The 19,854-nt window shown below is 41.8% G+C and overlaps 2 protein-coding genes across 14 annotated transcripts in view; both read right to left on the bottom strand.

The window, feature by feature from the left end:
• Positions 1-12,677, bottom strand: part of sh3pxd2aa (SH3 and PX domains 2Aa) — a 99,124-nt gene extending 86,447 nt beyond the window's left edge. For 2 of the 10 annotated variants that reach the window (XM_054778671.1, XM_054778667.1), the window contains exons 1-3: positions 12,110-12,677; positions 11,894-11,977; positions 3,129-3,209 (exon numbers count right to left, since the gene is read on the bottom strand). Coding sequence is in view for 4 of the 10 variants with exons in the window: in XM_054778664.1 (XP_054634639.1) it covers positions 3,129-3,209; positions 12,110-12,205 (177 nt within the window). In the remaining 6 variants the exon portion in view is untranslated. Of the gene's footprint in view, positions 1-3,128; positions 3,210-11,893; positions 12,002-12,109 lie in introns of all 10 variants that reach the window. The other 8 variants (XM_054778663.1, XM_054778666.1, XM_054778670.1 and 5 more) reach the window with 7 other exon arrangements.
• A 1,204-nt stretch (positions 12,678-13,881) lies between these two features.
• Positions 13,882-19,262, bottom strand: stn1 (STN1 subunit of CST complex). 4 transcript variants are annotated; one of them, XM_054778678.1, is made up of 9 exons: positions 19,013-19,262; positions 18,430-18,525; positions 18,145-18,222; positions 16,391-16,564; positions 15,629-15,740; positions 14,862-15,012; positions 14,675-14,797; positions 14,533-14,605; positions 13,883-14,466 (listed from the first exon to the last, which is right to left on the bottom strand). In XM_054778678.1, the coding sequence occupies exons 1-9, from the start codon at positions 19,128-19,130 to the stop codon at positions 14,309-14,311; spliced, it is 1,083 nt and encodes a 360-aa protein (XP_054634653.1). In that variant the 5' UTR covers positions 19,131-19,262; the 3' UTR covers positions 13,883-14,308. The 4 variants fall into 4 exon arrangements, with proteins under 4 accessions (XP_054634654.1, XP_054634653.1, XP_054634652.1 ...); XM_054778677.1 differs by having other exon boundaries at positions 14,533-14,797; XM_054778680.1 differs by lacking the exon at positions 16,391-16,564.
• Positions 19,263-19,854: the final 592 nt, after the last annotated feature.

Genomic DNA, 19,854 nt, shown 5'->3' with positions numbered 1-19,854 from the left:
TGTCATGGCCAGTTTGTAAAACAGACATATGAGTGCTGAAAGCATTGCTGCAGAGCTTGAAGGGGTGGGAGGTCAGACCATACGCTGCACTCTGCATCAAACTGGTCTGCATGGTGGTCATCTCAGTGGGAAGCCTCTTCTAAAGATGATGCACAAGAAGGTCTGCACAGAACATCCAGTCATAGTTTTGCTAAATGCATTTCTAGCCACACTGGGGTGAATTTGAAGCAGAGGGCAGTCTACTTTCCATCTCACACTACCCCACCGGTGATCAATGGGACCTTTCAGCTTGGACCTTCCCGACGCGGAAACATCATTTTCTGTTGGGCTTGCACACAGTAGCTATTGAGATGTGAACACGTCCCCCTCCCTCTGTGGCTCTTTCATATTTACCAGTGACCCTGCCGTTATAGACACATACGCTAGTTATTATATAGAAATAACTGCACACAACCAACCACTCCCATAGTATGGAAGACACGACATACTGCATGGCAGCAAATATAAAAAGGCAAGAAGTTAAGGGGAGGGGGAAATGTTTACACCAGCAAGGAGACAAACTGAAGCTCCACAAGTATTTGTTTAAGTAAGTGGATAGAATCAAAACTTATCTACTTAATATACTGCATGTCAGGATGTTGTGGAAGAAGACATAACACCACGCCTTGACACTTCCCGGTGTGCAGAAACGTATCAAACAGTCGGATTTTAACACCAAAACTTAATTTTGTATTGACAAATAAATTAAAACAGACTGAAAATCAAACGTGTGTATTTAGTTAGTCAGCGGCTGACGTAGCAGTTCCAATCTCAAAGCTAGACACAGTCAGTGTCTAAAAGACCTCATTTTTCATATCCTTGTAGTTGCACATTACTTACAGACAGAGCCTATAGAAGGTATTCCATATCCTTCAATTTGTGTGCCTAACTGCATCACAACAAACTCAACTCAATGAATGATTGCAGCCACTCGGTGTTGCCAAAAAACAACTACCAGCACACTTGAACTGAAGGAAAGCTGCACTTTTTTGAATTTTGCCCATCTTCCACAATCCTGATGTGAAACCATGACCACACATGTCTTGCTCTTTTCTGCACGTTCTAAAGAGAGAAAAACTGCTAAAAAAAAAAAACAGCTAGCATGTGGAAGCTAACAATGCACCTATTTTGACTATAAAGCTAAAAAAAACCTCCAAAAATGCCAACAATGCTCTATTTACAGACCTGACCTGTTTACAAACCAAGCAGCTAGTAGCAGTAGCAGCTAACATGAAAAACTAGTTTTCTTTTGCAGTGACGAAGCACCTCCCCCCACCACCGAGAGGTAACGGGCCCACTCCAAAACGATGCGATAGGACAGCAATGTGCACTGCCTCGGAAGCAAGAACAAGCATGTGAAGAACTACAAATAGACAACCACATGATCTGTAACATTTTAGCACAAAGTTTACACCTTCACTTCTAATATTTGCTGCATGAAAGTGAATTCATTTATTCCCAACACTTGCGTATCTTCATTTCGGAGCGGGTCTCCTGGCCGCACTACTTCAAGAACGTGGATATTACGTTTCTTGATGTTCCTTTTTTTTTTTTTTTGTCCAATCAGATTTCAGCTTCTATGTGTTGCCATGTCAGTGTAATCTGCCTAGGGCCTTCAGAATCAGTAGTGCTGGCCCATGTCACCCACACGGTGGCCGAGTGGTTAGCATGTTGACCACACAGTCAGGAGACGGAGTTTGCATGTAATACAAAACGAAAAAGCGCAAAATGGTGCGCGCTCACAGACAGTGTTTCTCGCCACATTGCAAAAGAAATGCAACCTTTCATTACGGTTGAAAAGTCAAAATTCCGGGAAATGTTAGAAAGGTTTGGCAGACACTACGAATCGCCCGGGAGAACGTCCATGTCACTAACAGCCATTCCTGAACTGTGTGAAAGAAGTGAAAGAAGACGCGTTGAAGGACATCAGAAACATTGCATTCTACTCCGCCACCACAGATGTGTGGTCCAGCCCAAATATGACCCCCCCCACATTAGTTTACCAATACACTACAGAACTGTGTGTGTGTTTTTTATTGGAGCCCTTTTTTTCTTAACAGAGACAGAGTCTATTTTTTATTGTCCCTGGTTATTGTTGTCATTTTTAAGTGCAATTTTTGCTAAAAGAGAGTCCATTTTATTCTCATTGAGGTTTTCTTTTGGTCTTTTTTGTTTCATGTATTATGTTGTTTGTTTAATTTATTTAAAAGCTCTTGACATTCCATTTACAAAGTTAAATACTCTTGAGAAATGAAACTTTATTGCTTTTGAACGGATGCACTCTCGTTATTTTGCCATACAATTCATGAAAATAATTGTCTCAAAAAATGTTGCCAATAATATCAATTATAGATAATAACTTGTGGGACAATTATCGTCCAGCAAAATGTATTATCGTGACAGGCCTGAATATATATTTTCATATATCAGTCGCACCCGACAAGAAGTCGCAGGACCACCTGCCAACAGACACCCCCATCAGGAGTGTAGTCCATCAACAGTGACCCCCCCGCCCTCCAGTGCTGATGGGGATGTCATACAACTTCATGTCAAAAAGTCCCAACAATCCCTTTACTGGAAATGACCCACATGCAACCGTGTATGTTGGCGTTGGCTTAAGCGGGCACCATTTAGTAATAACAAGAACATGATAGACCAGGATTGGTCGACCTAGACGGGTTGTCGGCATAAAAGGGGTCGAGCAAAACGGATTCCACCGTAGGAAGCGCAGCGAGTTCAAATGGCTTCCATGTGGATTTCTTGCTTGACCCAAAAAGCACGTCAGTCAGGAAGGGAAAGAAAGTGGTGTGGGTTTAGATGTCGAGTCTCAAAGCGTGTCTCCCTTGCTCCCCGACCAATTACTTCCACTCATATTGATTCATTGAGGCGACAAGGTGTAGTGAACACCAGCCGAGACATGAGAGTGCTCTTACACACAACGACATCCAATCTCAGGCTCAGAGACTACATAGGACAGCCCCCGTCTGAGGGGATGGTGCAGGAGCCAGAGTCTTTATCCTCCAAGGCAGAGGCGCACCCCGTACAGACAACCAATACAAGCAATGACATGAAGAGGCATGAAGGCTTACCTGCAGGTCAAAGAACTTGCTGTATCTCCTGTAAATGACGTGGGAGGTGTTGTCAGAGTAGGTGACGTTGATGAGGTACACCTGCCAAGGAGAAGAGGAGAAAATCAAATAAGGGATGGAACTGAGGAATAAAATCACATGAGCTGGTAGTTTGTTTTCACATTCATGTGTTCACTCTTTTGGTTTCAGCGAGATCATGCCAGCGTTTGGTTCCCACTTGATTGTCTGTGATTGTAGTTCCATCGTTTGCTACGTCTTCAACAGATTGCATTTTGTTCACATACAGTCGGCATATGATTTGGTTTTCCACAAAAATGTCCAAAAATCTCGGTTACATTCCACACAACAAACTGGCTCCTTTGCCCTTTTCTGCATCATCCTGCAACATAAACGCCCACAATAAACGCATCCTGCACGTTGATGACTCGCTGCCAGTGCATTTTTTATTGAGTGCGACTGCTAAAAAAAACCCCGGAGAAAACTTGCAAGTGCCGGCAATTTGAAGAAGGCGAGAAACACTACAGCCGTCCCTCGTTTATCGCGGTGAATTGGTTCCAGACCCGACCACGATAAGTGAATCTCCACAAAGTAGGATTCAACATTAATAACACAGAAATCCTGTTTATGACTTTCTAAAAATGTTTTTTTTACCATTATTAGCGTCCTGTAGACATGAAGTAACACCCCTACAGTCAGCTTTACACTACTATTATTCCTTGTTAAATGCTCGGGCTATGGGACCACTGCAGGGATACAAGAGATGGCCACAGCTTTAAGCATAGCATGCTAGCGAGCTAACTATTCCTTTATTTAGTCTAAACTTAAAAAAGGGTTTCAAACAGAGTTGGGACGAAGGACAAAGTAATTAGCTAAAAACATACCACTTCCACACGGAATGGGAGGTGAACATTTCCATGTTGGACGTACCACGGCTGACTGCATGCGCTGTGCAGGTAATGTAACGGAAGGTAGCGTCTCATCAGTGCAACACTGCTGACACCCAGTGACCAGCATGCAACACGTGTCGTGTCTTTCAGTGTTTTAATAACAACAGCCTGTGATTGTTACTCGTGAATTAATTACTATTTGGAAAAGTAAGGGAGCGATGTTCAAACTATGATATTATGATGTAGGGAGGGACGACTATTGAATTCAAGAAATAACTTCAAGTACGCAAAACACTCCCCGGTCCTCGCCGCCTTCACAGACAAAAGTCTTCAATCAAGGTCAAAATGGTGTCAAACTAGTATTACGCTCCAAAAAATGTATTTTTTGTTCGTAGATTTACATTATTATTATGGAAATCTCCGATATTGGCACTCTGATACAAGCAGTCCAATCCAGATGTCTACCAGCAGTGGCCGGATGGAGCCCACGTGATGGCAGCAGCAGCGTGGAGCACGAGCGATGTTGTGGCTGAGTGCAACACTTGTCATGCACACGTTTGTGTATTTCTATGAGTGTTCTCTTTTGGAGTCATGTCACTTGATAAAGCTTTTTCCATCACTAATAAAGTATGTACAATTTGTGCTAATATCGGATTGGTTTCAATATCGGCCGATATACAATGCTGCAATATATATATATATATATATATATATATATATATATATATATATATATATATACATACATATATATATATACACTGCTCAAAAAAATTAGAGGAACACTTCAAAAACACATCAGATCTAAACTGGGGGAAAAATGATACAGCAGACTGGTGCATTTAGCTAAAATGTCATTGTAGCAACTCAAAATGATTCTCAGTAGTTTGTGTGGCCCCCACGTGCTTGTACGCATGCCTGACAACGTCGGGGCATGCTCCTAATGAGACTACGGATGGTGTCCTCGAGGATCTCCTCCCAGATCTGGACCAGGGCATCAATGAGCTCCTGGACAGTCTGAGGAGCAACCTGGCGGCGCCGGATGGACCTAAACATAATGTCCCAGAGGTGTTCTACTGGGTTTAGGTCAGGTGAACGGTGTCAGGTGTGTGTGTTCTGAGCTGCTGTCTGGTGGCCGCGTTCAATAAATAAAGTTGGCAGAAGCAACAGGAGAAGTTTCCTTCTTTGCTTCGGAGCTGAATAACACTGACAAGTTAACAGACTAGTAGCGAACGGAAAAGAAGACGGTTTTTTTTGTGTCAAATACAGAAGATGAGGACTTTGATGGATTTGTCGATGAGGATTGATCAAAAATAACGTGAGTACATTCTAAAATACTTCAATTAAGTACAACCCAACTCAGTTTTGCTCCCGCTGCCACATGCATGCTAGCGTATGTTTTTTTTATTGTAGCGTCGCTGGGAGCACGTCCTGTTCCCAGCCTACTTTGCGGTAATGTTTTGGTGCAAATGCTCTTAAAGTTACATGTTTGACCAGGAAATAGCAAGCTCAAAAGAAGACGGCTTTTTTATGTGGAACAACTGACAGTTTGTGTGGATCTTGTGAATGATTGTGACTGAGCTAGGACTCAGTAATTAAAGTCTACACACGACGGCTTCATTGATTGAAAAACAAAACTTTTTCGTGCATGAAGCTTCTACTTGAGTTGGTAATTTGGCCGCTATATGCGGTCCGATATTGACCAAGGGAGACAAAATGGGTGGCCGCTGGCCGCGTTGGACAGGTGACTGTTATACACAGGGTCTATAACATGTACATTTGCTGCAGGGGATTTTTTAGTGGCTGCTATAGGCAGGTGGCCGTTCTATAAAGGTGGCCGATAAGACAGGTTTGACTGTATATATACTGTATATATATATATAGGTACCCCTAATTACTACTTTATAATTATGCAGGCTGGGGGCAAGTGTGCCGGGTTTCGCAAGACAAACAAGCGAGCAGCTCTCTGAAAACAGCAACAAAGGAAACTTGGGAATTTGGCAAAAAAAAAACAAGTCCAAAGTCGCTTATAATAAGCAGACCTGGCAACACTGATATGAATCTATGTTATGTATTATGTCTTATTGGGTAATAGGAGTGTAAAGGTGACCATGGCGGTGTCATCTCATGTCTAGAGGGCTCTAATAATGTTAAAATGCATATTTAGAAGGTCGTACACATTTTCTACAGTATGCTCTAATTACAAAAATATTCCATTTATAAATAAGGAATTCTACTTTGCAGAGATTCACTCATCACCACCTTCTATGAGGGATGGATATACTGAGATTATACAATGAACACATCCATCTTCTATGCCACTTATCCCCATTAGGGTCGCAGGGGCATGCTGGAGCCTATCCCAGCTGACTTGGGGCGAGAGGCGGGGTACACCCTGGACTGGTGTCCAGCCAATGGCAGGGCACATATAGACAACCAATCACATTCATACCTATGGACAATTTAGAGTCTCCAATGTAGCTAACATGCATGTTTTTGGAATGTGGGAGGAAACCGGAGTACCCAGAAAACCCACACACACACGGGGAGAACATGCAAACTCCACACAGAAATGCCCAAGGGAGAATCCAACCCAGGTCTTCCCATCTCTTGACTGTTACTGTGTGGCCAACATGCTAACCACTAGACCACCGTGCGGCCCCCAATGAACACATCTTGTCAGTTAAAGTGAAGCAGGATGAACCAGAGACGAGATCATGAGTGAGGTTCATGAGTTGCACATCAAAGAAGGCTGGCATTTGGATGAGAAGGTAAAAAAGCAACGTCATAGCTTCTTATATGTACTGTCAGCTTTTGCTGTGCTGAAACTGCCACATTTGTTGTCAAAGGAATCTATGAACGTGTTTAAATGAGGAAATCGTACCCAAAGGTGAAACAGAAAACAACTCTTCGGGGGTTCAACGTCCCAGAAAGACGGAAAAAGACCTTGTACGTGTTTCTGCCAAGGAAAACAAGAGCTTAAAGCTACTGTGCTCATCATGTTCCCAACTACAGAAAAAAATGGGAATGACATCACCGGGACAAATCGTACCTTTGATTACTCTGGAGCGAACGGCAATGAATCACATGAGCAGCTCCTTTTTTTCTGCTAAGAACTTCATTCTTGATTGGTCAAAGCAGAAACACAATAGAGTGTAGTTCCAACACTCGACAACGACAATAACACACAACTTATACAGCACAACGTAACAACTTACGGTTTTGAAGGTACAAAAGGCACAAAGCCATTCCGTTTTCAAGCATGGAGAGCAAAAGAACGTGGTACTCGTTTGGGCAGGGAATGTTAGCCACTAAACGCAGCGAACCCCGCCTAAACAACTCTATTTAAAGTAGCGTACAAAACACACACCCACCAAAGCATGAGGGCCATTTGCATCCCCAGAAATGATAGGGCTGTCAAATGATTACATTTCTAATCAAATTAATCCGTTTTCAAATGTATTCATCACGATTAATCACCATTTACCATGTGCGAAATTTGAACACAAAGATCAATGACTTAAATTTGCAAAAAAGTAAAAATACAACAATCAAATGGCACAGATTCAAAATGGCCCAGAAGGGAATTTAAAAGAACAAGTTGGACTTGGAAAGGTTTCATCCATCCATGCAAGACTTTTCTAGGGTTATTCTTCTTCTCTCCTTTTTAATGGGGAACTGCAACAGCTCAAGTTAGTCCCTCCCCTTTCGCGATGAAGCCAAGGGGGCGGCTCTCTCTGATCACAAAACACCAAATACTGGCCGCTCTGTTCCTGACATATAGCGGAACTAGCAGCCTCATTTCTACTGTATGTTCCCACCTTCCTGTGCAAACAACATGTTGATGATATTAAGCGTTAGCGGTCCCACGCTACGCACTGCTTTGACAAACATTACAAACGAGATTGAATGGATAGCACAGAGTGCGTCTTTGTGTCGCTGTCCTTCCCTCGCTCTATTTTTGCACAGTGAATAGCCTCATCTCATGGGACACGGTAGCTTGGGAAACTGGGCCATGAACCGACCTGCTCCGAGTCCAAAACACAAGTCAGCAAGGCTCGGCTCTGCCTGATTTTTTTATGCAATTTGATCAATTCAAGGAACACGTCATTTTGGAAGTGTTAGAGAGCTTTCTGGACACTGCCGCCTTTGATACAGTAAACCCCCGCAGTTCAACGGGGGGGGGGAACTTCAAAAAGCACCATAGAATGGCAAAAATGTGCAAATAAAAGACGCTCCTGCAAAAATGCAGATTTTTGACAGTGACATTTTTTGTATTTTTTTTCAGTTTTTGTCCTCCACGACGTGCATAAAAATAGTATGCACATGCGTCATGGTCATGCAATATAGCACGGCCACAAATAGATTGCAGTCCTGGAGGGAACACACATGTGCAGGCGAGGTCGTTCTTACGGTGGAAATGACTGATTCTGGTCCGCTAACACCACAGCAATGATAAAATATGACAGCAATCCCGCGGGTCATTGCGGTTCATCCATTCCACACTCAAACGTGAGAAGTCCATTTCGGCAAAGTAGCATTCCTTATTTATAAATGGAATATTTTCATAGTTAGAGCATAGAAAACCTGTTTATGACCTTTGAAATACAGTTTTAACATAATTAGAGCCCTCTAGACATGAAATAACACCCCTATAGTCACCTTTACACTCCTATTACCCAATATAGCAGACATAATCACAGAAAGTAAGACATCAATAAGACATAATATCGACTCTCACATGGTAGCATTGGTAGAGTTCCTTGTTGTTCTTTACTTCCTGTCCTGTGCACTACTTCCTGCAGTGGCTATTGTCTCTTCAATGTAACATTACTGCCATCTAGTGACCACTGCAGAATACTACATATCAGCCCAACGTCTTTAAATGCGTCTTCTGAATGCCTTATATTTCTATTTTACTTCATTTATCCATTTTTATGCTTGAAAATGCTTCATTTAGGAAAAAAAGGAAAACTTGCTTAACATTTGAGTAATAATAGACTGTATTGAGTGATGAAACAACAGGACTTATATATATCATCATATATATTGAAACACCTTGGTAGAGTGAAGCCAGGAAACTGGAAGCAGGGCGTGATTGGGATGACTGGATTGGTGGTACTGAACGTGCGTATTCATTTCATTCTACTGTATGTTCTATGTTGTTCATCACCTAGATACTGTCCAAAATGGTGCTTTAGAGCATTAAAAACGCATTTGCATGCTGTTACCTTGGGAGATGATTAACATCCCACCAACGAAGCGCTGATTTTCAAGGCTGGAGGCAAACTATTATTAAGCTGCCGTGCGCAGCGCGCTGAGTGCGTCGCACTTGATGAGTACTTGAAGGTGAAGGAGTGCATAACAACGCAAAAGGAGGGGCAGGAAGGGTTAGTGTTGTCAGTGGGAACCCACATCTTATTTGTCCCCACAGCCCTGGGTAGGTTTCCACTCTGGTTGTATTATGTAGATATTATATGACATGATGTGATACGATACGATACGATATATGATATGATATTGTATGATATGATATATGATTCTGTATGATATATGATATGATACTGTATGATATATTATATATGATACTGTATGATATGATATATATGATACTGTATGATATATGATATGATTGATACTGTATGATATATATGATATGATATGATACTGTATGATATGATATTGTATGATATGATGATATGATATACGATACTGTATATGATATATGATATATGTGATACTGTATGATATACAATACTGTATATGATATATGATATGATACTGTATGGTATATGATGATATGATACTGTATGATATATGATATGATATATATATGATACTGTATGATATGATACTGTATGATACTGTATGATATGATATATGATATGATATGATACTGTATATGATATGACATGATATGATTTTATGGTTACGATATATCATGTTAACAACATTTTGTTATGGCATTTCATTTTACAACGTTTCATGTTATGACATTTCGTGTTATGCAGTTCCGTAGGTAATAAGTTGTGTGTTACGACACGCTCACATAAATGAAAGGGAAAGTGAAAAATGAAGTGAAATGCTGAGAAAGGTGAGGAACGAAGATCAACACTGGCATCCCCGGTCCAAGCCACTCAAACGCCCAAAAAAGATGGCATCCTTGAACATGAGAAAGGGTCTGCTGCTATGAAACGGACAGTGATAACTATGCAGTGTACTGGTCTCACTATTGAGACTCCCTCCTCCCAATAAGCCTGTCTCTCCCTTCATTGCAACACCCCTTCCTGTGTGCAAGACAACCACAGGGATAAAAGTAAGCAGTTGTTGTTTTTTATAATGCCTGTTACGTTTCATCTTTTTATGACTGCTCTTTAGGTGCATACAATTTAGATATACATTTCGGCTTACACTAAAACTCGACGTACATCTTCGTCGTAGGAAGCAAACTCGTACGTATGCCGAGGACTTCTTGTATTCCAGACAGGCTGGTGAGTTGTTGCAAACTACTGAACACATTAAATGTGATGATCATGCTCGCTCTTTTTCAATGCTTGTTATGTGTTAGCTTTGGCAACGAGGTTATTGAGTGCAGGGACTCAACACAGCCTCTTGTTTAAAACAAGGCTGGTATTGATGAGTAGGTACACATGGGGAACAGGAAGAGAGCAAAAGTACATTTTTCTTGATACATTTTTTTTATTTTTACTTTGCATTTTTTGGGACAAAGTCAAATATAATAGTAGACTTTTTTGAAATAGTTTTTGAACTACAAATTCATTTATTTATGTTTGAAAATAATTCCTGGCTAATAATAAAGTGGTGCCTTGGTTAACATCATTAATCGGTTCCAGAAGGTCCAACTCAAACGAAAACAGACTCTAACCAAAGCAAATTTTCCTACAGAAAATAATGTAAATCCAATTAATTCGTTCCAGACACCCAAAAATGTTCACACAAAACACATTTTATAGGCAGTAATTATAGTTTTACATGCAGAAAATGATGCAAAAATAATTACAAATGACAAATGAATGGACAACTGAACATTTCACATCACTCTTACCTTGTTTTGTTGGGGAAAAAACCCACAGAACCATCAATCAACAAAATAACACAAAATAAACACATTATTCTACTGCAACCACAATTTGCAAAAATGTAAAAAATATATCAAACTAAATATTAACATTCTAGAGCCAATAAACATGTACCTTGCCGTTTAACAAAGAAAATGAAAAAAAAAATGTAATATTGGTCAATATCAGTATTGGGATTTTTCCCTATAATGAAATAGGGATCGCACTGGATAAGCAGACCTTTTCTATCGCCCAAGATGCCGTGGACTTGTGGAGTTGGCCGAGCCACGCTTTGCCATGCCACGTCGCAAGTATTTCTCAGATGTTTGCTTACAGTCGTACAACGTTGTTTACATCCATGTTGAGAAGCTAACTGCTGATACGGTATCCATTAACGTCACAACAGACACGTGTTATTTCCATGACAGGGGATATGTGATGTTACACATATTGGTATCGGTTGATATCGGTAGATATCGGTATCGGAAATTAGACAGCTCTCTGGTTTTCATGTTGTTTTCACCTCTAATTGCAGTCTACACAAGCAAAAACCTATCCTCTCCGATCTGAACCTGAGCCTAGACATTCAGTGCTATTTATAGATTATTGGGAGCAGCTGTGTGTCCAAATGAGACATTTTATGGGCATATTAATGACTTGACTCTGTACTGGTCCTGCATCTATTTGGTATCACATCCATCCCAAAATGTGCAGTATGGCCCACATGGAATCTCACTTATTTTCCGGAAATGTGAAGGTTCGCTTTGCAATTGAAACATTCCATTATCTTGAAGAATACCTCCCAGCATGATCTTCATCAGTGTAATCACAACATTCGATATTCTTGTCAGGTGTGTGGCCATTTCACGACAGCTCCGTGACCCTGAAGGACACACAACGTGTGCCTCTGATGAAACGACACACACGTTAAATATGCCTGTGGTGACGTCACGGCAGCGAGGCTACAGGAAAACGTGAGTAGTTTCTGCAGAAGCATAAAACGGCATCTACTCACGTAGTGCTTCGACGGACTGCGTCTCTTCTCCACGTCCACCACTTTGACGTCCAGCACCGTCCGGACCTGCATCTTGACCCTGCACAGGCTATACATGAAAGCTTTAAATCACGCCAGCGTTCATCGCCCACGCGAGGAAGACGTCAGCTCGCTCTCGGCAGAAAAGTGAAGCGAGTTCCTTTGTGTCTGCGATAGCGAGTCTGCATACCTGGACGTCACGGTCAGGTAGCTCAATCCCGCGCCAAACGCACCCTGTGGTCCATCAAGGATTTGTGTGTGTTCGAGTGGGATGGTCTTCACATGACGTCTACGAAGATCTGACAACGCATCACTCCATTAGTTCACCCACGAAGAAAGAATCAGCACAGATCATTCCCTCTTGGCTTGGCGCGAAATTGTTACGTAAGGACGGGCTTCCGTATAATTTAGTAAACAAACAAAAACAAAAACCGGTGGGTTTCCAAGGTGGATGAGTTGAGAGGAACACACTGCAGGCCAAGTGAGCCATGAGCTGCTTTCTGGCCGGAGACATGAGCAGCTGCAAGCGTGGCTACAGATGTTCCACAGCCGACCAATCAGATGAAAGCAGAACATGAACGTGCCGGCGAAATGACTCAATTCTGCCCCCTTGTGGGCAAGGTCACGCACGTACATGTACGTGATGCAATACCTCCAGCATCCGTAAAGCTTTAGCTCGGTAGGGCGGGGGGAGTGGAGGTTTTAGCTTCAATGGCGCCCCCCCGCTGCCCCCCCCCCCCACCCCCAATTTAATCTATCGCAACATCAATCACTTGTTTTATTAGCAGACCTGTCGACGTTTGCGTTATAAAATTAAGGAAATATTTCCGAAAAATGACAGAAAATCGGATCTTCCACAATCATTTTTATCAGTGCAATATTTTTTTTGCCACAGGTGGGTGGCGGATTGTCTTAACCTTGATGGGGAGGATGGAGCTCACTGTGGTGTGACAGTGTTATTTTATAATTACACTGGATTCAACATACTAAATTTAGAGGTGGGTTAATTTAAGAGGAAGTTACCCAGCATTCTCTGCGGGTTATACATGAGCATGTAATAGTATTGGTTTGCATGTATTTTAGCGTGCAAGCGTTTGAGTCCATGTGGTGCTCTTACAATGTGTGTGTTTCTGGTTGCACCATGAGTTCCATTTTTGTCAGCGTCACAATTATTCACCCTTCATGGGTGGTCCTGGAATGTAACACACACAAAAAGCAGGGATCTACTGTAATCCACGTGTCAGTACCGTCCTCCAACTGTCCAACTGTTGCTTGGACCAGTGGTCATCTACAGTAACCCCTTGCCACTTCACACAACTTGCTTTGTGCTTGTCAGCATGTTTCTGTTGCCTCATCCCTTTTTGTGATCTGCAATCTTCATTGATTAAAAGGCCTACCTGCACTTGAGTCCTGTCTCTGCATCTTGGGTCGCTGCCACAACACCACCGTGCCCCACTGTGACATTTATGCTTTACGGATCATGTTTGTTCGTGAAACATTGAGATGTCAGTTTGTTGGGCGGTCCATGAACGCACCATAGTTGTGTGCTGTGACTAACTACACCCTGACTTGTAGGTCATCATCAGTGTTGAGTAGCTACAGGGCATAGCATATTTCGTGCTTAAAGCTGGATGGCACATTAAGCTTGTTGGCTTCTGTTGCTAATGAACAATGGCAATTGAACAAGAGAGGGTGTTTTTCTTTTTTTAGTCATTTCTTCATTTTAAAACGTAACTGCCGAGAAAAGAAGGAAAAGAAAAAACTATGTATTTGTACTTTATTTACACTCTTAAAAAGCAATGATAGCTTACAATTTGCCTGCAAAAATATGTAATGAAATACAAATTGCATGATTTGTTTATACAAATTAGGACGGTGTTAACGGGTGGGAAACACTATTTAATGAATTAATTTTTTTTTGTGTAATTAGTGCCTCTGTTATGATGACAGAGGGAGAGACAGTGTGGCATCCTTAAAGACTCTGACGCTCTTTTATACCGTTATTCTGACCTGAACGCATCAACAGCAGTGCAATTCCAAATTCCTATAATACAGTAAACATGGGTATACTTCAGACACAGTTGCAAATGGTGATTAATCAGGATTCATCTGGAAACTGATAAATGTGATTGAAATATCATGCCAGTCCTAATACAGATACCTGTATGTATGACATCCAGCCTAAAACGTTGTGTAATGATCATGTCGGGTGCTGACAATGTCACTGTTGCACTCCAGTGCCTGGAGGACCAGCTCCAGGGCTGCTTTGCTCACGTTGAGGCTGTGGCGCTGTCTCACCGCAGACAGGATATGCAGGACATGGCAACCTTTCTCTCCAACTAAAAGCACAGGAGGCAATCTGTCAGCTCACAAGTAAAGCACCTGGGAGGGTTGAGTCTGCATACACTTCTCTCTTTTTGAGTCCTCTCTGATGATGTCCTTTGCTGCCATGAGTAGATCTTTGTCCTGCACAGTCACCTGGTGAAGGACGCAAATATCAACCAGGACATTCCACCATGATCCTTCACACAAATGGCTCTTTCTTACAAAATAGACTTCATCCTGGGACTTTAACCTGCGGTACACCAGGCCTTCATCCTGTAAAACTTGCAGGGCCTCCTTGAGGAGGTGGTGTAATTGCTGACATGCAGATGGACCCGCCACAGGCTCCTGAACAGCAGCAGAGGGCCATAATACTCAATGTTTCCAATACAATGCTTGTTTCCTGGCGTACCTGGTGTGCAGGAGCGGCTTCAGTCCCTCTGAGAAAAAGCGGCTGCAGGAGGTCCTGAACATCATAGGGTGTGAACTTGCTCACCAACTTCTGCTGTAGGAAATCTTTGATGATGTTTGTTGCTCTGCTGAGGGAACTCACGGGACTATGACTGAAAACCAGATGGAACAATTGGACCTGACAACACTCACTGTACGTGGAACTACTAAACCGCTGCACAGAAAAAGCTTGTGCTACTGTTTTTCCAACACATAAAGTCATCCCTCCGTTTATGGCAGTTAACCTGTTCCAGAGACACCTATGATAAGAGAATTTCCGCAAAGTAGGAGTCCTTATTTATAAATGAAATATTTTCGTAGTTAGAGCATAGAGCTGTTTCTGACCTTCTAAATCCAGTCTTTAACATTTTACAAGCCTTCTACACAAGAAATAACACCCCTACAGTCACCTGTACACTCCTGTTACCCAATATTGTAGACATGACAAGACATTTAATATAGACTCACACATGTTAGCCTTGAGAGGCACATTACTAACAGGTACATCCTGTGTGGGTCATTGTCTCATCAATGTAACATTACTGACACCTAGTGACCAGGGTAGAATACTACATGTCATTGCAGCCTAGCCCAAGGTTTCATTACATACGCTTACTGCACGCTTATATGGGAATGTGCAGGACTTACCAAGTCATTGCCCACAAGTCATCTGTCAATTGTTTTCATGGATGCTTCAGCAATGTTGTGTCCTAACGGCACGTGACATACCATGCAGTGTCGGATTCTAGGTGGAGAGGTTTGTTGTAGAACTGTCTGTACAGCTGAAGAACGTCCGTCATCCATTCTATCTGGGCTGCCATGACTGGGTCATCCACCTTATCTAGGAACACACACGCCCACAGGATAGAGATGGTGTGGATTGGTGCTTGGATGGGAGTGTTCTTGTTTTTTGAAGTATTCAGTTGTGTGTTCGTTATCACTTTTGTGTCCCTACAACATTTGGAGTGCGTGGGTGTGAGCATAAATGGGTTCCACTGTGATGAATGCAGCCTTATGCCTCAGTCACAACCCACCATGCATCTTTTTAGTCTGTACGTTTTTTGTCTCCGGCCACGGATGCCAGGTTTTCCTGAAAATGGGGGGAGCGAGTGGCAAGAGCAGGGGTGGAGTACGTCAACGCAAATCACTCGCACGGTTGCGCAAGGTGCAAGTACGAGGCCCGCATGCCACGCCTGGCCGTGAACTGCCGCGTGGATCCAGAGGCGGCGGCTTTTCGGGCAGTACAAAACGTTCCAAGAGCTACAGCATGAATGGAGGGGGGACCATATATCCTGCAGAAGTCAGTACGCACAACTTGCGTTGATTGCCCGGTACGGTGTTCTCGTTGGACAGGTGAACAGGGGAAGCGACGAGTAAGCACAGACGACGTACTTATCACGTGTGCAGCACGCAAGACAGATCCCCAAATTTTGCCCCCGTTTTTGCAAGTAGACAGCACGCCGGGTTGGGCCCGGGGCTTTAGTCACTCACAGTAGGCGTATGCTGTGATCTCCCTCTGTTGCCTGTACGTCTTCACCGGTCCTCTGACTCGCAGAAGCTCCCCAATCTCCAGGCGGCACCGGCTCTGCTGTGTCCGTTTCAGCTTTCTCAGCTCCGCAGCTGGATTGAAGGCTCCCTGATCATCATCATGAGGCTCCTTCTCCCCTAGTGTTACAGAGCAACATAGTTCTTCAGCAGGGGATCAAATACTTATTTATCTGCTGTAGCTGTATTCCTGCTTCTCTCGTTGGGAGTCGCCACTCGCATGATTTATTTGGCCTTTTTTTTTTTTTACACCGGATTCCCTTCCTGATGCAACCCTCCCATTATTCTGGTCTTGGGAGAACATTAGAGAACTCCAACAGGAATGGAACCTGTACTGTCTGCACAGAAGGCAGATACCACGACACCACGTTAGATACTGTATTATCATTATACCTTAATAGCTTAGTGCCCATCACGTCAATAGCGATTGAGGTAGTGTGGGTCGATCACATAAACGTCACTTTGTGGATGTCACTTGACATCAGTCGGCCGACATTGAGCTCCCCTCCTGATTCGCTGTTGCTCCCCAGCGGCAAAGGTAAAGCGGTGAACAGACGTCTCAAGCTACACATGGAGATGCAACTTTCATCTTTACTATTCCGATTACGGATAAACTAACAGCGGTAAGATGCCTGTATCTATAAGAAAAGTTAGCACTTGAAGAAGCTAGCAATGTAGAAAAAAAGTGAATAGTTTGATGGCTTTGCTTCGCATCCTGAACTCCACTACAGAAATACATGTTTTCTACACTTCTGTACGTTACACTATTATTTCAGGATTAATTTGATAATGTGCCCATTGCCGAGTTGTTTTCAATATCTTGCCTTGACATCGGCTGCATTGTGTTTTGCATAATCATTTTCATTTCTTGTGTATCTGTAATGTTTGACAGCGAATGCTAACTGGTACTACGTGAACTGTGTGTCTAATGAACGCTACGTAGCTATTTTGACTGACGTACTACCAATACTCAGTAAGAGATAGCTCATGTCGACTTGTAACTCGCATGCTGAGAACGTGCGTGAAACCTAACGTACATACAGTAAATACGCAGTAAATATACAGTATATACTGTATTTTCTATGTTTCTAGTAGGAGGTAGATCTTTGGGATTTGGTCATTTTAAAAGTATCTCACAGGCTGAAAAAGTGTCAGCACTCGTGGCTTAGTGTATTTCAGTCTCATAGCTACCCAAAGGAATGCTTTCATGACACCCCCACTCACATAGCACAACCAGAGTTGCACGACACACCTGATGTAAAAATACTGGGACAAGAGGAAGACACACAATAGATGCATTGGTCTCACTCACACAAGCTTAAATTTCATTTCGAAACACATTTAACTTTCACTTTCTAGAGGAGTATGGCAACTGTTACATACAGTAGACTCTACATATGTTCATTCTGGCCTTTTCCTCACTGGTAAGAAGAGCCCAACACCGTAACCAAAAATATTACTTAGGAAAAGCTAATGAAAAGAAATAGTTTTTACAACAATTAATAAAAAATAATAAAATAAGATGATTAGTAATACCAATGATAAAAAAAATAAAACCATAAAAACAATATGAAAAAAATCACGAATGCAATCAAATGTTGGCAAATATTTAAATACTGCCAGTTTTTTGTTGTTGATTTGTGCTTGCTTTGCTCCTTAACGCGACTAGTGCACATTCATTCGTATAGATACAAACTCACGTTTATCAGAATCCACCTGCACCTTCATGAGGTCGTCCTTCCAACACAGGCAGCTTATGACACCAGTGCCATCGTCCACTGTTAACACATGAAAAGGCACTCAACATCATCCCACACAATGAAAAATTACCTTTTTCAGGTAATTTTAAACATGAGAACATGTTGGAATACTGCGGTATTATAGCAGGAAACATTATCCATGTGTAGATGCAATATGGAAAATTCATTGTCTACATGACAGCAAACTATAGCCTGTACTCGGTATTGACACACAGCAAAAAATACCTCCATAAGAGTAGAAGTCCTCTCTTTCCTGCTTGTACACGACTGTCCCAAGCACATCCACCTTGTAGATGGGATGTGATTTGTAAAAGTAAATATCTATGATAAAACAAGAGCCATAATAGTGTTATCACAGCTAATATTTAAAACCAAAACTTCTATTAAAATATGTGTTGTTGCAATAGCATTGCTGATTATTAAGATCAATTGTAAAGAAGATCAAAAATCAAGCAACTGTACAATTACCTGAAGGAGTAGGAAGAAGCAAATCTTATTTAATCCTACCCCTTCCCTGTGTCTATTACCGATCATTCATTCACACCATTTATATGTTGTGTTTATGCTGTGTCATTAAAAAAGTTTGTTCACTTCCTGTTTAGATGTCAACAGTTTCTAATTAGTACAAAAAAGAATAGAGATTGAATGTAGCTGAAGCAATAACGATCAATGAATAAGGTAGTGTATGTCGCTTGATATTGTTGAAATTGGCACACATGCTCCTGCTGTCGGGAATAATGAATCATTCATTGCCAAATGAGATATTGTTGCTGTACCGTTCGAGAGAATGACGAGAACAAAATGTTACCTGGCACTTGACAGGACTCTGGCATTAGGAGGATGTCTCTGATATGAAGTCTGGCGAAGGCAGAGAAGATGGGGTCCAATCCCCACAACATGGATGGGAGTTCTTCGACAGGATCCATTTTTCTTGCCTAGTGCCTACATCTCACTGTGAGAGTCTTGTGTCAGCCAAACCCGTCGAATTCACCTTTGACGTTGTCTTTTTTCAATGACACTAGGAGGAAGCTATGAGCTAGCTATTGTAGTTTCTCTGCATGAACCGGAAGCACAAACATTGGTCACGTGCCGTTACATTAACTCATACACTATTAATATTATTATTATATACTATATTATTAAATTCTAACTAATATTAATTTTCGATGTCAGCGTGAATTAAGCTGTTGCATATTATTAAGAACCGCTTAAAAAAGGCCCAAACAGGCCATTGTTGTTGTCATGGTACATGGGACTTGTAGTTCAAACGAAACAATGAGCTCAAAACCCAGTATCTATTCGACTTGAATACGTTTGGAGCCCGTATTTCCACTGACGATTTTGATACCGATGTTTTTTACTTGACATTTTAATAAATAATTGAACGATTTTGTCACTTTGACTTTATTTTGTTGATCACGATTGTAAAACACAGAATAAATAAAACACAGGACAATGATTTAAAGAAACAAAAACGATTTATTTTTATCAGCAAACTTAAGTGAGAACAATGAAACAACACATAGATATAACAATATAAGACAACGTCACGATATCAATAACCTCATGTGTATTTGTGGACAGGACAAATATTTATCTCAACACGCTAGTAGCGATTCTTTCTGACAATAACACTTGCTATCTTTGGTG

Source organism: Dunckerocampus dactyliophorus, chromosome 6 (assembly GCF_027744805.1).
Source record: "Dunckerocampus dactyliophorus isolate RoL2022-P2 chromosome 6, RoL_Ddac_1.1, whole genome shotgun sequence".
Taxonomy (NCBI): domain Eukaryota; kingdom Metazoa; phylum Chordata; class Actinopteri; order Syngnathiformes; family Syngnathidae; genus Dunckerocampus; species Dunckerocampus dactyliophorus.
This window is presented reverse-complemented; position numbering and strand designations above follow the sequence as displayed.